Source organism: Giraffa tippelskirchi, chromosome 13 (genome assembly GCF_054371585.1).
Source record: "Giraffa tippelskirchi isolate mGirTip1 chromosome 13, T2T-mGirTip1v1.2.pri, whole genome shotgun sequence".
NCBI classification, from domain to species: Eukaryota; Metazoa; Chordata; class Mammalia; order Artiodactyla; family Giraffidae; genus Giraffa; species Giraffa tippelskirchi.
This window is the reverse complement of record NC_137287.1, coordinates 110,109,861-110,126,752: the sequence shown is the minus strand read 5'-3', so window position 1 is coordinate 110,126,752 and position 16,892 is coordinate 110,109,861. Positions and strand designations below refer to the sequence as shown.

General features: G+C 42.4%; 1 protein-coding gene across 1 annotated transcript in view; it reads left to right on the top strand.

Annotated features, from left to right (window-relative positions):
• Nucleotides 1-16,600: 16,600 nt before the first annotated feature.
• Nucleotides 16,601-16,892, top strand: part of LOC145530988 (uncharacterized) — a 36,240-nt gene continuing 35,948 nt past the window's right edge. The window contains exon 1 of the mRNA XM_081552308.1: nucleotides 16,601-16,635. Coding sequence (XP_081408434.1) covers nucleotides 16,601-16,635 — 35 coding nt within the window. The remainder of the gene's footprint in view (nucleotides 16,636-16,892) is intronic.

The following is a 16,892-nucleotide window of genomic DNA, read 5'->3' as shown; positions in this document are numbered from 1 at the left end:
AAGGAAAATCAGAAATAATGTTTAAATGAGGCAGGGAAAGTCAGTTATTTACTATGGTGAATTGGCAAAAATTACTATATTTTGAAAACCCTCAAAATTTGGAAGTTAGCTAAATCTAAATTCATTGAAAGCTGGCAAGTACAGCAAACAAAGTAATTATACATACTTTCTGTTAACCCATTGACTGCTGTTTTATACTTCTGGGTGTGTATTGTCCTAAAAGTGAAATATCTTAAAAAAAAATAGAAAGTGGAAACATTGATATTCTGGGTTTCCTGGATGATTAAATCACCTTAGTCACCACTGAAATTTAAGACATATAACGTTTGGAACACATTACAAAATCCATGAAATGTGATGTCATACAAGATTAACATCTGAGATTCCAACTGCTACTATCACCAAAGTAAGTTTTTAGAAAATTACTTGAATGTATCCATTAGCACAAAATATTCATTTCCTCCTAAGACCGAAAGTTCAAATATAATTATCTTTAATGCATTAACAGAAGAATTTGGTGGTTTTTACTGTGATCACGGGATTTGAGCCAAAATTGTGGGGTTTTTTTTCCCTAAAGAAAAGGTGAAATAAAGCTCTAGTAATACATTTGGAATAGTCCCAGTTAAATTAAGAACTTGTAAGTAGAGTCATTTAGGGTGATAAAAGGGCACACATAGAATTAATCAGCTGATGGAAACCAACCATCTGTAAGTTACAGGGAAGGAGAACCTCTTTCTTGAGAAGGGAATGGCATTGGCTCAGGTTCTTAGCGGAGAAGGCAATGGCACCCCACTCCAGTACTCTTGCCTGGAAAATCCCATGGACGGAGGAGCCTGGTAGGCTACGGTCCATGGGGTCGCTAAGAGTCAGACACGACTGAGCGACTTCACTTTCACTTTTCCCTTTCATGCACTGGAGAAGGAAATGGCAATCCACTCCAGTATTTTTGCCTGGAGAATCCCAGGGATGGCGGAGACTGGTGGGCTGCCTTCTATGGGATCGCAGAGAGTCAGACATGACTGAAGTGACTTAGCAGCAACAGCAGCAGCAGCAGGTTCTTAGAAAAGTAGACGCTAAGACAAGATCTGAAATACAAGGGATGCAATGGAAGTAAAAGGAGAGTAAGCTAGAGAAGGTAGAAAGAGTCTTCAGACCATAATGCAGATCTGATATCTGCAAAGGACTCTAGGAAGGAAGAAGGGTTAAGCAGTAAAGATCTCAGACTTCTGAGCAGTTTCAAGAAAATTCTCAAGTCATTTAGGACTGGGATAAGAGCCTACCCTAATACCGCCTCCGTTGTAAAGCCAGTCTCTTGGTCCCTAAGCACCTGTGAGTGGTGCTGGCTGAAGATCTGTGGGAAGAAAAGGCAAACTCAGAATAGGTATCCATCTCTGCCAGGAGATGGCAGAGATCTGCTGACTCTTCTGGGAAAGAAGGAGCCACATGAAACCAATTTGCTAACAAATGACCATTTGCTCTCCTCAAGAAATAGCACCTTAGTGTTGGTGGCTGTTGCTGGGAAAGTTGGACATATGGGGGCAGCCGCAGCCAAACTGGCTTCGGTAAGTGGAAGCTCACACTACTGGGTCCATAGTAAACTCCCATATGTCACCATGGTTACTCTGTCCACACACTCAGCTCTGGGGTGGCCAGTAACGAAAGCTGTTTAATGTCACCAGGCTGAGTCATTTTTTCTACTTGGTTGTTCCAGGGCTTCTTGCATCATTAATGCTTTTCTGTTTGGGACTGAGGTGTGATACAAAAATCCTTAGGCTTTCTGCCCTCTCTCCCATGTTGTCCATCCACATGCCTCTACCTAAGACTTCCTTGGCTTACACTGTCTAGGCCATTTCATTCCAGGTCCCTGACCATATGGCCAAGCCATTGACCACTGCATTGGAGTCTAGATACACTCTCACCTTGGGCTACTTAGCTTTCCACACAAAGCTGATGACTGGGTGACTAGATTATAGGCTGAACTGTCTTCTTCCAAAATCCACATGTTGATGTCCTGACTCCTGGCATCTCATAATACAACCATATTTGGAGATAAGGTCTTTAAAGTGATAATTAAGCTAAAATGGAGTTTTTAATGGTCTTAACCCAATCTGACTGGTGCCCTTTTTTGTTTGGTTTTGTTTTTTTATTTTTACAGTGTTGTGTTAGTTTCTGCCATATTACAACATGACTCAGCCATGATTATACATACACCCCCTCCCTCCTGAGCCTCCCTCCCCTCCCTCATCCCATCCTCCAGGTCATCACAGAGCACCGGGATGCTAGGGCACACTGGGCTCCGTGTGCTGCACAGCAACTTCCCACCAGTTGTCTATTTAACATACAACATGTGTCCACAGTTGAAAATACTGTACTGAATCACCAAAATCTGCTAAGAGAGTAGAACTTAAATGTTCTCACCGAAAACAAAACAAAAAACGTGAGGTGAAGGATGCACTGATTAACTGGATAGTGAGAATCCTTTCATAATGTATCCATGTATTAAATCATCATGTTGGAGATTCTCTGTATACAAATGACGTCCTTTCCAAGAGTGTGTTCCTAAGTCCAGTTTGTTTGTAAGTCCAAAAAAGTTAGCCTAGGTTCCCAACGAACACAATCGGTTACATAGCACATAGTTGCTACGTGGTGTCCGATTCTTTGTGACCCTTTGGACTATAGCCTGCTGGGCTTCTCTGTCCATGGGATTTTCCAGGCAAAAATACTGGACTGGGTTGCCATTTTCCTCCTCCAAGGGATCTTCCCGACCCAGAGATCGAACCCACAGTCTCCTGTGTCTCCTGCAATGCAGGCAGATTCTTTACCCATTGAACCATTGGGAAGCCCCAGCTATATAGTACTGTACTGTAATAGGTTTATAACACTTTTCACACAAATAATACATTTTTAAAAACCAAACACATAAAATAAAGAAAACATTTTTAATCTCACAGTACAGTATCTTGAAAAGTACAGTAGTACAGTACAACAGCTGGCCCACAGGGGCTGGCATTGAGTGAACAGTCGAGAAGAGTTACTGACTGGAGGAGGGAGAGGAGGTGGGAGACGGTAGAGTTGAAGGATCGACAACAATAGGAGGTGAAGGGCAAGCTGCAGTCTCACTCACACTTGATGGTGATGGAATGCATGTTTGCATCTTTGAAAGTTTGCAACTTGAAGATTCATATGTAGGGGACTTATCGTATTATGATTTTATTTGCCAATTATACCTCAGTAAAGCTGAACAAAAAGTCACTCATTAAAGGAGTGCTAAACCTTGCAGGAATGAACCTGCCTTAGCATCCCCTACTGTAGTGACTCATTGGTGTCTCATGGGAAGCCTGGCCAAGGTGCCGCTCTTGGGGCAGATCCAGAAACGCCCCAGCTGGAAGTCATCAGTCGGCGGCATCCCCCACAGCAGGGGATATGAGCACAGCGCTTCCATGGCCACCACGGGGCAACAAAAAGGTAGAAATAAGGTGCCACATTAGTGCCTCCTACTCCTCGGAGGACACAAATGGTACTGTTAACCAAGTGGCCTTATCACTAAGTCTTGGAAAGCTTTAGGACTAAGTCTTGGGTCTTGTGAGAGAGCTAAGGCACTGGGAAAAACAGGATGACTTCTCCAAAGCACCCTTCCTTTGTTCTTCCATCAGCTGGGATCAGCTGTTTGGCAGGGAGAAGAGAAATAGAGAAAGAAATGAATGAGAATGAATCATTGAACTCACTCCCACCTCAGGGAAACATTTTATTGGATTTGTTTCTCTTTGATGCCAATTAAGCCCACAGGGTAGAACAGGCCAGTGAGTGAACATGTGGGCTGGGGGAGTGGATACAGGATCTGCCTATGGTTACTGTGCCATGGTTATAATTTATTATTAACTCTCTCTTCTGTGCCATGGTCTGTTGGACCATTTCAGGGGGCCAGTTCCTGGGGCCAGGACTGTGGCTCATCCAGGCAGATCAGACGGAACATGTTATTTACTTGCTTCTCTCCTTCAATCTAGGATGACTCAACCTGGCCCAAGGCAGAAAAAGTTTTCTTGACCTTGGATGAAACAGTGAGTTTTGGGAGAACTCAGAGTTAGACTATCAGCTACCCTGCTTCACTTATCATTTGACAAATTAGAAAGATCTTGGTGGAAGAGATTCATAACTTTGATTTCATCGCCTTGTCCTAAGAACCCAAATAAACATTTTCTTTAATGTTCATTTATCATGTTCCAGATGTAGTGTTACACTCCCTGAGCTCATTCATTCCCTCAACAAATATTTACTGAGGGTTGCTAGTGGTCCAGCCCTATGCATACCAAGTGTGAAATACACAACCTTGAACAGAATAGACAAGATCCCTCCTTGGGTGATGGCAAAATAAGGAGTACAGAATATCAGCTATATCAAAATATCATAATTTCAGATGGTGCTCACCTCTATGAGGTAAATGAAGAAAAAGAAGTGAGTGACATACATTATAAAATTTAATCTCCTCAAATCATCATGGTAGACAGGGGCTAATATTCCTATATTATCCCTGAGGGAAAGGATGTTCAGAGGGGTTATGTAACCTACAGAAGTTCCAACAGAACAGACAGGAATGGGGATTTGAATATAGACTAATATTTGAGCTAATATACCAACCTCACTTAGGCCAGAAGAGTTTAAAATCTCAGATCAGCTTTCAATTACAGCAACAGTCCCTTCTCCCTGGTCTTTCTTTTTTTTTAAAAAAAAAGTATTTACTTTTAGCTGCGCTGGGTCTTCACTGCTGTGTGGGCTTTCTCTAGTTGCAGTGAGCGAGGGCTACTTTCTGGTTGTGGTGCAACCACACTGCAATGGCTTCTCTTGCTGTGCAGCATGGGTTCTAGAGCACAGGCTTCAGTAGTTGTGGCGTACAGGCGTAGTTTCCCTGAAGCATGTGGAATCTTCCCCGACCAAGGATTGAACTGGTGTCTTTTGCATTGCAAGACAGATTCTTAACCACCGGACCACCAGGGAAACTTCTCCCTGGTCTTTCTTTTGCACTATATGTTCCAGCTTTTCCATTCTTGCTGGTCTTCCATTCTTGCTGTTTCTGAAAGAGTCCCAGCATCCTCCCTCCAGTCCTAGGCACAGGCTGACCAAGAGCTTTCCCAGGCCTGGGGTGCTCCCCCATGCCACTCTGAGTGATGGATTTACATGGCACTCGGCCACATCTTTGAGCAACACTGACTCACATAGAGAGAAAGTAATTCTCTTTTCATCTCTTTTTCTCTATTTCTGATTTTATTGAGAAGACAGTTTAGTACTAGACAAACATTTTTGACCACTTGCTGAATCCCTCTTCTATAAAGAAAAAGACTTACTGAGGCACAATTGGCATACACTTATCACAACTTTTTTGTGTGTGTTTGCTCCTTTTAACTGGAGAAGGCAATGGCACCCCACTCCAGTACTCTTGCCTGGAAAATCCCACGGACGGAGGAGCCTGGCGGGCTACAGTCCATGGGGTCGCTAAGAGTCGGACACGACTGAGCAACTTCACTTTCACTTTTCCCTTTCATGCATTGGAGAAGGAAATGGCAACCCACTCCAGTGTTCTTGCCTGGAGAATCCCAGGGACGGGGGAGCCTGGTGGGCTGCTGTCTATGGGGTCACACAGTGTCGGACACGACTGAAGCAACTTAGCAGCAGCAGCAGCAGCTCCTTTTAACAACTGTGTGAGTTCTGGCTGAGTTTCAATTTGTCTTTTCCTCATCATGTATCATAATTTGTTATTTCTTGCATGCCCAGTAATCTCTAATTGGATGCAAGACATTGTCCATTTTACCTTGTTACGACTGGAGATTTTTATATTCCTAAAAATATCCGTTAGATTGTTCCTGGATGTAGTGAAGTTATTTGGAAGCAGTTTAATTCTCTGGGATCTTGTTTCTAAAATGGGTTAGGTAAGATCAAAGAGGGCTTGTCAGGTGGTACAAATGGGAAAGAACCCACCTGTCAATGCAGGAGACAGACGCAGGTTCGATCCCTGGGTTGGAAAGATCCTCTGGAAGAGGGCACAGCAACCCACTCAGGTATTGTTGCCTGGAGATTCCCATGGACAGTTGAGCCCGGCGGGCTACCATCCATGGGGTCACAAAGAGTTGGACATGACTGAAGCGACTTAGCACACATGCCTGCACAAGATCAGAGATGTACTGATCCCTCACTTCTGTTGCAGAAGCCATTTGTGTGCTTAACCCCTTGCTCCGTGAATTAGGAGGTCTCCAGTCTGGCTGATGGGAGTAGGCAGTCCTTACAAAGGGCACTCTTAACTTGAATCCCTTCTTCATCTAAGTGTAGTGATCACTACTCAGTTGAATGTTTGCGGGGGAGGGAGCCCTTCGCAGGTACCTGGGGTTCCTCTGTGCAGCTCTCCCCCACACCCCCAGGCCACCAGTGCTCTGCTCCGTGAATTCTAGCTGCTTGCATCTCCCTGGACTCTCAGCTCTGTCTCCTCAGCTATCAGACTCCACCTGGGCTTCGCCTCCCTACGCTGCAATCTGGTGATTTTTACATTCCTATAAATATTCTTTAGTTTTGTTCTAGAATGAAGTTAAATTACTTGGAAACAGTATGGTCCTTGGAGGTCTTATTTCTAAGATTTGTTAAGTGGGATCAGAGCAGTTCTCACCAGCAGGAAGATTATTCCCTAGACAGGAAGCCGGGGCAATCTCAGCGTTCACCTCATTTTGCCTCTTGGCCAGGTCTTGAAAAATATTACTGCATATATATTTATCATTTTTGTTGTTGTTGTTGTTGTTTTAATAGAAAGCAAAAACATAACCCTTATACTCCATCTTGGTCAAGAATCCTCATTTCTTTTTTTTTTTTTTTCTTTTTTTTTAAGTGAAGATAAAGTAGACCCGAAAACTTAGGCAAAAAATTTTAGGGCTAAAATTGAATAACTTTGTCTTTTTTGCTTTATATTTCTTTTATGGTTAATTTATTTATAACAATCTGTCCTGATTTTCCGTTAATGGTAACATTAAAAAGCTCCAGAGTTAGGGGCTTCCTTGGTGGTCCAGGGGTTAAGACTCTACACTTCCAATGCAGGAGGCATGGGTTCAATTCTTGGTCTGGGAACTAAGATCCTACATACCATGACCAAAAGAAAAGTAAAAAAAGTTCCAGAGTTAAATGGATTTGTTCATGTTTAAAACTATATTCATTGAATCCATTTAAAGAAAATAATCAAGAAACAGCTGGGCAAGAAATCAGAAAATTCATCACTAGGAGAGTAAAGAGGTAACTCAAGTTCAGGGAGGGTAGATCTTGATGGCTCCAGACTTCCAACCTGACTCCATCCCAGCCTCCTTCGGCTGAATTCCCCTTCCTGGCTTTGAGCTCCTCCCTTTAACACCTACACCTACACTGGGCTAATCTTTCTGAGAGCAAATGTCACACTCTAGTGGTATTTCCACCCCCTGTGTCAGCCCCCGTTGTTTTCCTCTAAATCTGTGCCACCCTGTCCAACAGCCACATGTAGACACTGAGCGCTGGACACGTGGCCAGTCCTCACAGAGACATGTCAGTGAGGAATACACACGGGGTTTAGAAGACCGAACAAAAAGAATTTAGACTATCTCATGAATGATGTTTATATTCAGTACATGAAATATAATGTTTGGGATCAGTTCACTTCAGTTCAGTTCAGTCGCTCAGTCGTGTCCGACTCTTTGCGACCCCATGGACTGCAGCACGCCAGGCCTCCCTGTCCATCACCAACTCCCGGAGCTTCCTCAAACTCATGTGCATCAAGGAGGTGATACCATCCAACATCTCATCCTCTATTGTCCCCTTCTCCTCCTGCCTTTAATCTTTCCCAGCATCAGGGTCTTTTCCAACAAATCAGTTCTTAGAATCAGGTGGCCAAAGTATTGGAGTTTCAGCTTCAGTATCAGTCCTTCCAATGAATATTCAGGACTGATTTCCTTTAGGATGGACTGGTTGGATCTCCCTGCAGTCCGAGGGACTCTCAAGAGTCTTCTCCTACACCACAGTTCAAAAGCATCAATCCTTCAGTGCTCAGTTTTCTTTATCGTCCAACTCTCACATCCATACTTGGCTAGTGGAAAAACCATAGCTTTGACCAGAGATACCTTTGTCGACAAAGTAATGTCTCTGCGTTTTAATTTGCTGTCTAGGTTGGTCATAGCTTTTCTTCCAAGGAGCAAGCATCTTTTAATTTCATGGCTGCAGTCACCATCTGCAGTGATTTAGGAGCCCAAGAAAATAGATTAGGATCAGTTCAGTTCAGTTCAGTCACTCAGTTATGTCCGACTCTTTGAGACCCCATGGACTGCAGCACACCAGGCCTCCCAGACCATCACCAACTCCCGGAGTTTGCTCAAAATCATGTCTGGGCTAAAGAAAATACATTATTAAAATTAATTCCACCTTTTTCTTACCTTTTTTATAATATGACTCCTAGAAGTTTTGACATCACATATGTGGCTAGCATTTCATTTCTTTTAGACGGCACTGTTCTAGCTGCATCATCCATGGACACCTCCCAACTCTCAGCAGTTCCCTTGTGGCTTCCCTTGAGGCTTCCCTTGTGGCTCAGCTGGTAAAGAATCTGCCTGCGATGCAGGAGACCTGGGTTTGATCCCTGGGTTGGGAAGATCCCCTGGAGAAGGAAAAGGCTACCCACTCAAGTGTTCTGGCCTGGAGAATTCCATGTACTGTATGGTCCATGGGGTCACTAAGAGTCAGACACGACTGAGCGACTTTCACTTTCACAACTGTCTGCACAACACCTGACAGAGAAGAGGAACTTACCAAACAGGTGTCAAATGTCAGTGAGTGAATGAAAACATAAATGAGTGGCTTTAACTGGATTGAAGTTCAGAGGGGGAATATCGGAGCCTGGAGACAGCCGTAGTTTCTTCATCCCTGTAATGGGAATAATAATTTATGCCTCATAGAGATAATGAAGATAAACTGAGGTCATTTATCTTAATGGAGAAATCTTAACCCTGAACCTAGGTCAACAGGCAGATCAAGAGAAGTTAGACATTATAGGGAAAACGTCTCTACTTAGACTCACACCGTGTGAAGGACCTTAGCAGCCGTGTACAAAGAAAAATGAGAAGGAGATTCTTTTTGGTGAGTTTTTTCTTGCTTGTTATGCAAATGTGCTTTATACGCTTCTCCAGGCTCTTGCATAAGAGCCCAGTTTTGTGGCTTATAAACATTTGCCTCTGCCCCAGCCCCCACTGCTCAGTGGTGTCCTGATAACCGGTTCCTTATAAGCCATGGTGTGTGTGTGTGTGTGTGTGTGTGTGAGTAAAACACTTTCTCCCAGGTCTTATCTTATTGCTAAAAATAATGTACTTGTAAATTGCTTTATAAATTATTTATCATGAGGGGCTTCATCATGGAACAAGTGCTACAACGTACTGTGAAATGGGGGCAGGGAGGACTGGCAAGGAAGGAGGGAGAGAAGGAGGCATTGGAATCACTTATAAATAATATATTCATTGGCCAAAGAAAGTTATCGCCTTTTATGAAGTGTTTGGAATCTGTCTTGCATACTAAGTGAGCATCCTCTTGCGGACTCCTTGGTGGGCCACCCCAGCCTCCTTGCTGCTCTATCCCTGAATCTGGCGATTAGGATGCTGTGTGTTTATTTCAGCCAAAACCACAATTGCCACGTCTCATCACCCGGAAATAAACAGCAAACAGGGCTGACTGGTACCGCTGAGGAAACGCAAAGATGTGTTGGCAACTCCTGGGAACCGAGTCTGAGTTGCTGAGTTGGGCTCTGCATTTGGTATTCATCGCATAAGTGCTGCGCCTAATGAGGGCATTTGGTATTCATGTGGATGTCACATGTATTTCCAGAGACGCTGGGCTCTAATTTAGCATGGGTTAATGGACACCTCTATTAAAGTGTTATCGAAAGTTTGACATTCAAATAACCCAGTTTGAAAATCAGACAAACCTAGACATTAAATCTGAAGGAGAGAAAACGTAGGAGAAGTCAAGTGTATAAATGCCAACTTTAGACAGAAACATTAATCTGCCGTGGAGAGGGACGATGGGTTGGTCCAAGTGCTTCTTGCCCTTTCGTTTTGCCTGGTTCCTCCCATACCTAAGTCTTGGCATCTTCCCTGACTGCCTTTGCCAATATTTCTGTGATAAGGAAGAAAGAGGGGACAGAAGAAAGGGCACAGTTATATTAAATAAAAGGTGTTAAATAAAAGGTGCCACTCACCTCCTAAAATTCCCCACCATATCCTTGGCTCTTGTGTTCCAATCTTTTCAGTAACTATCTAAGGCACATTTTATTATTCCCAGAGAGAATGAAATTGAAAACCCATAGAACATAACTGATTCTCGAAGGCTCACACTTAGCTAGTAAACTAGTAAGAAAAGGTTAGAATAGTCACTATGCTAATATTTATGTTCTCTTTTCATTAATTTCACAAATATTTATTAGACACTAATTTGGTGACAGACTCACTTACTAGCCGGTTGATGTTAATGAATAAAATAAACTCTTGTACAACGACTTTGGGAATGTTTTACTTTTTGTTTTATTCATTTATTTATTTTTGGCCGTACTGTGTCTTCATTGTTGTGTGAGGGCTTTCCCTAGTTGCGGCAAGTGGCCCCTACTCTCTAGTTAGAATGCGCAGGCTTCTCATTGCAGTGGGTTCTCTTGCTTTGATGCTAGGGCTTCAGTAGTTGTGGTCTGAAGGTTTAGTTGCCTCACGGCATGTGGGTTCTTCCTGGGCCAGGGATTGAACCCATGTCCCCTGCACTGGTAGGTGGATTCTTAACCCCTGGACCACTAGGGAAGTCCCTCCAGCAGTATTTTATATAACTAAACTTATACTTACTTTATGACTCAGAAACTTCACTCCTAGCTATTTACCTAAGATAAATGAATGTAACCAAATAAGTGTGGCCTCTTTATTTATCATCAAAAACAAAATAAATGAACGTAATAGAATAGAATAGAATGCACAGAATCTCTTTATTCATAATAGTCAAAATAAAAAGTAGCCCAGATGTCCATCAGTAGAACAGATTGTGGTATCAACATATATCCGTACAATGGAACACTACTCAGCAATAAAAAGAATGAACTATTGATATATGTCACAATTTGGAAGAATCTTGAAAACACTATGTTGAATGAAAGAAGTCCTGCAAAAAAGAATACATACTCTATCATTCCATTTAGATTAAATTCTAGAAAAAGAAAAACTAATCAATATCAAAAAAGATCGGAACAGCAGTTGCCTCAAGGATGAGTGGAGTTGAAGTTTAACTAAGAGGGTACACAAGGAAACTTTTTTGGGGTGAGTGACATTAAAGTTTTCTGTGTTGATAGGGACTTGGTTTATATGAGTGATTTAGTCGCTAAGTCATATCCGACTTTTGCCACCCCATGGACTGTAGCCGGCCAGGCTCCTCTGACCATGAGATTGTCCAGGCAAGCACAGTGGAGTGATTTGCATTTTTTTCTCCAGGGAATTTTCCTGACCCAGGGATTGAACCCAGGTCCCCTGCACTGCAGGCAGATTCTTTACCAACTAAGCTATCAGGGAAACCCCTTGAGTTATATCAGTGTACATTTTCAAAACTCATCAAACTGTGCACTTAATACTTGTGCATTTAAATCTATGTGCATCTTACCTCAAGAGCAAAAGAAGAAATCATAAGTGACTATTGAACTCTGGTTTGTAATGATGGACATGCTGCAGTGCTTAGGGATGAAGTATACTGATGTCTCATGCTAGATTGAAATGCATCAAGTAATAAGAACAATGGACAAATGGGGGGATGGAGGGAGGGAGAGGGTATGGATGGATAAATATGTGTTAAAGATAATATATTAAAATATTATTTGTATAATATAAAGGATGTGTATATGGAGGTTCATTTTACAGTTCTTTCAATGTTCTTTATGTTTAGATTTTTCCATTATAGCATGTTGAGAAAAAACATTTTAAAATATGAAAAAAGACTCTTTCCCTGTGTTTCTATGGCTGACATTTTAGCAGTAAAAAAAAAAAAAAGAAGAACATTAAAAAGCTAAACACCCGGGCAAATATATAATTGCATATTTTGATGGCTGTTATGAGGAACAGAGACAGGGTGCGGTGTGAGAAATATATTGAAAAAATTTGTTAAATGGAAGATCAAGGGAAGCTTCTTTTGGAAAGTGGGGTTTAGAAAAGTGGGACACGACAATGAGAAAGGAACAATGATGAGAATTATGGGCATCCAAATGAGAAGGAGGAGCGTAGCACAAAGAGAGGACAGCAGAAGTGAAGACCCCAAGGTAGGAAAGAGTTTAGCACAAGCATAGACATAGAAGAATATGAACATGAATGGAGTGTAGCCAGCCAAGGAAAGAACCAGCGAGAGATGAGGGTGGAAAGGTAGGCAGAGACCAGACCATTCACAAGTTTATAGACCATGGTGAGTTGGGAATCATCTCTGAGGCAGTCGGAGCACACCTAGGGTATTATGTTTAAAGCCCAATGACAAAACAGCAACAGTAATGATCACTAATATGTATTAAGTGCCGCTTAGATGCCAGGCATTGTCTAGAACCTTATAATTTAGCTCATCTAACTTCACCTCTCTCCAAGCTATATACTATTTTAAATAAATATATAAATATGCATGCCCCATTTTTACTTAAGAAAACTGAGATTTGGGTGAAGTTAGATATTTCCCCAACATAACACAGCTTGTCCAAGGTGGAGATGGGATGTGAGTCTGAGATAAGGGGGCTTGGGAATGCTTAACTTGCCAGTGGAGAAATCTCCCTGGAGCCACAGCGGTCTTCTTCTAATCTATAAAGCTACCATGGGTAAGAGAGATTTTAGTTGTACCTTGTAATGACAAGAATCTGAATTAGCATCAATGAGACAATATTCTGAAAAAGCAAATTTGAAGCCAATGCTAGGAAAAAAAAATTGTAATGAACAGATTTTCCCAGAGATGGAAAAAGCCACAATAGGAGCTATAATTAAGGAGAGATTTCCTTCCCTTGGAGCCACTGGTGCCCAAGTGAGGTGGCCCCGGGACGGCGGGCCTTGAACATCACAAATGGGCTGGACCTCAGGACTTCGAAGTGCCTCCTAGCCCTGTGATGGTGGGATAAACCATCAGACTCTGTTTGTGGCTGCAGTTTCTCCAGCAGGTTGGCAGCAGCTGTCTTCTGAGAGCTGTATTAATAACATCTTCACTGACATTGCACGCACAAACAACATTTTCCATTTAAGCCACATTCATTGGTGGCCTCAGGAGAATCGCCGGTGAGACTGGAGTGCAGGCTAAATAGAGAAAGTCTGGACTGGCAGTGCAAGCACAATTACCATTCACAAGGGGGAATCCATGAGACCGCCCCCTCCCACCCCCGACTGAGTGGGAAAGCTGTCTGGCATTTGCTGGTTTACGATGTTGTTCTATGGTGGCTGAAGTCAGGTAACCAGGAACGTTCCAGTGCCTATGGACAGATCTCTATGGACTCAGATCTCGGGAATATAGGGTATATAGTTGTTGTTTAGTCACTAAGTCATGTCCGACTCTTTGCAACTCCATGGACTGTAGTCTGCCAGGCTCCCCTGTCCATGGGATTTCCCAGGCAAGAATAGCGCAGTGGGTTGCCATTTCCTTCTCCAGGGGATCTTCCCAATGCAGAAGTCGAACCTGAGTATTCTGTATTGGCAAACAGATTCTTTACCACCGAGCCACCTGAGAAGCCCAAGGTATATAGTTACCCAAGCTGAAAAAAGTAGTCAAGGAGGCCAGCCAGGGCTGTCACTGCCGTTGTTGTGTTATAGGTGTTTGTTTGTTACAGTTATCATTTGCCAACATCCTAACTCAGAAGTGGATGAGAAATGAAATGGTCTGAGGGTGTGCTGCTATGTGCCAGGCTCGGTGTTAAGGCACTGTATCATGGCATCTCACTGAATCCTCACAATGACTCTGGGAGTCTGCTTCTATTAATACCCCAGTTTAAGGTGAAGACACAGCTATTGAGTAACACTTTTGCACAATGGCAAAAATGGGATAACTGATATCCTAACCTACTCAAGTCAGACTCCACTGCTTCAGCCTATGCATGCATGCATGAATGAATGAATATCTGCTTAAAAATCACAAAGCCAAGGGACTTCCCTGGTGGTCCAGTGGCTAGGACTCTGAGATCCCAGTATGGGGGACCTGGGTTTGATCTCTGGTCAGGGAACTAGATCCCCCTGTACTGCAGCTAGAGATTCCACATGACACAATGAAGATCCCACACGCCACAACTAAGACCCAGCACAGCCAAATTTTTTTTTTTTTTTTTTTGAGAATGTATGCTGTAGACCACGTGCTCTCATGCATGGACACAGACTTCTTCATTTCTCTCAACTGAATGGGTTTGAAATGGTATTTCATTATAACTTTTTTTTTTTTTTTTAACTGAGGGATAATTGCTTTACAGAATTTTGTGGGTTTTCATCATACATCAACAAGAATCAGCCATAGGTACACCCAGGTCCCCTCCCTCTCAAGCCTCCCTCCCATCTCCCTCCCCACCCCACCCTTCTAGACTGTCACAGAGCCCCTGTTTGTGTCCCCTGAGGCATACAGCAAATTCCCACTGGCTATCTATTTTACACGTGGTAATGTAAATCTCCATGTTACTCTCTCCATACATCTCACCCTCTCCCTTCTCTCCTCTCCAGTGTCCATAGGTCTGGTCTCTACGTCTGTTTCTCCATTGCTGCCCTGAAAATAAGTTCATCAGTGCCATCTTTTTAGATTCTTCCATGTATATGCACCAGTATATGATATTTTTATTTCTCTTTCTGACTTACTTCACTCTGTATAATAGGCTCTAGGTTCATCCACATCATTAGAACTCACTAAAATGTGTTCCTTTTTATGGCTGAGTATTATTCCATTGTATATACGTGCCATAGCTTCTTTATCCATTCATCTGTCAATGGACATCTAGATTGCTTCCACGTTCTAGCTATTGTAAACAGTGCTGCAATGAACATTGGGGTACAAGTGTCTTTTTCAATTTTGGTTTCCTCAGGGTATGTGCCTAGTAGTGGATTGCTGGCTCATATAGTGGTTTTATTCCTAGTTTTTTTTAAGGAATCTCTATACCGTCTTCCATAGTGACAGCCAAATAATTTTTTTTTTTAATTACAAAGCCAAAAAACCAGAACCATTAGCTTGGGATTTAAAAAAATAAATAACATCGGAAGGGAAAATTATTTCCAAAAAGAGCAAGAGTGAGGAAAGCAAAAGAGCCTCTCATGTCATTGCTTTATGCTTCCTAGTAGCTAAGCTGGAGAGAAAAGGAACAGAAACAGGCTACCTGGCTGTCATGCCCACTAAAGGGAAGAAGATGAACTCATCTGGAGAGAGTAGCTAGTATCCTAGCTCTGAGCCCCATGTGCATGGACGTGTCTGAGCAAGGTCCCAGCTCCCAGGATGAGCAATGTCCAGGCTTAAAACCCTATGTCTGCCCATCTAGTCCATTTAACTGCCCTTCAAAAAAAATTTTCATTTCCAGTTGTAAAATGTATTATTTCTTATCCAGCAGTGGCCTTGGCCTTCTTAGGTATGATTTGAATTCAATAACACAAAATGATTACTATTATCTGGAAAGGAAAGTTGGTGTAGTTTGACTAACACATCTATGCCTCTAAGGGCAAACCCTAGGGTTACAACTAGTCCAAGACTGCTCTGTTTATTCTGTTCAGCCTCCCCTTAGGTAGACAACTGAGAATCCATTGTCCTTCCCTTTAGGTAGACAACTGAGAATCCATTGTCCTATGGTAGAAATGATGTAACTATAAGCGCTCTGATAAAATCTAGTCCCCAGTTTCCAATTTGTTCAGTTGATTCTAAAATAGACTTTAATTCTGTTTCAATAAGATGGCCTCTGACTCACACAATATCTTGGTTCCTTTGTCTTGCTAGAGAAATGTCTTCTGAAGAATTTAAATAAAAACAAGTTGTTCCAGCTTCTGTGGAAAGGAAACCAAGGCTTAGGGGAGGTAAGGTAATGTCCTCAAGTTCATATATATTGTGTAATGAAGCTGAATTTCAAACCCAGGTATACCAGACCTAAAATCTCTTTTCTCCGTATCACCCTCTCTCTGTAGAGAAGACAATTAATAGCCCACTTTTACTACAGTGCGGTCACAGTGACAACCTAAACATTGCTGTTAAGGCTCACATTTTTTCACGTTATTTCAACGTACGTGAAACTAAAAGATCAAACCTCACACCAGAGTTTGTAGTCTGTGTTGCTTTCCCTTTAGGCAAGATGGCTACTAAAACATCGGGCAAACATCTTATTTGCTTTTTTTTTCTTGCATACACTATTATTGTATTTCCAACAAAAGACTGTCCCTTTAAGAGTTAAGACCCTGGCAACTTGGAGATCCTGCACTCTTAGCATCTGATTAAATATAAATAGGGAGGTAGGGTGCTCCCTCACTTGTGGTCCTTTCCCTGGACCACTGAAACATAGCTGAAGAGGGCCGGAAACAGGGCCAGCCCATTATCTATTAATTCTTAATAAACTGGTGGATTATAACGATACATGGATGATAAAAAAGGATGGGTAGACAAGATCCTGTCGGTACCTAAGATCTATTTTGAATGAAAGCCAAGAAGCTGAAATGATACACCAGACACCTGAGGAGACAGTCGGAGTCCATTTATAGTAAAGCCAGACAGATTTGAGTGGGAGAATCTCTGGCCATGTCTGAGGGGCTCCCTCTGATCCCAGTCTGACCCAAAGCAATCGCCTTAAACAAGTGCTGTTACCAAACCCTTCTGTAGGCACGTGCCCAAAACTTTTACATTTGCCTCTGTCTTTGCAGTTCATATTA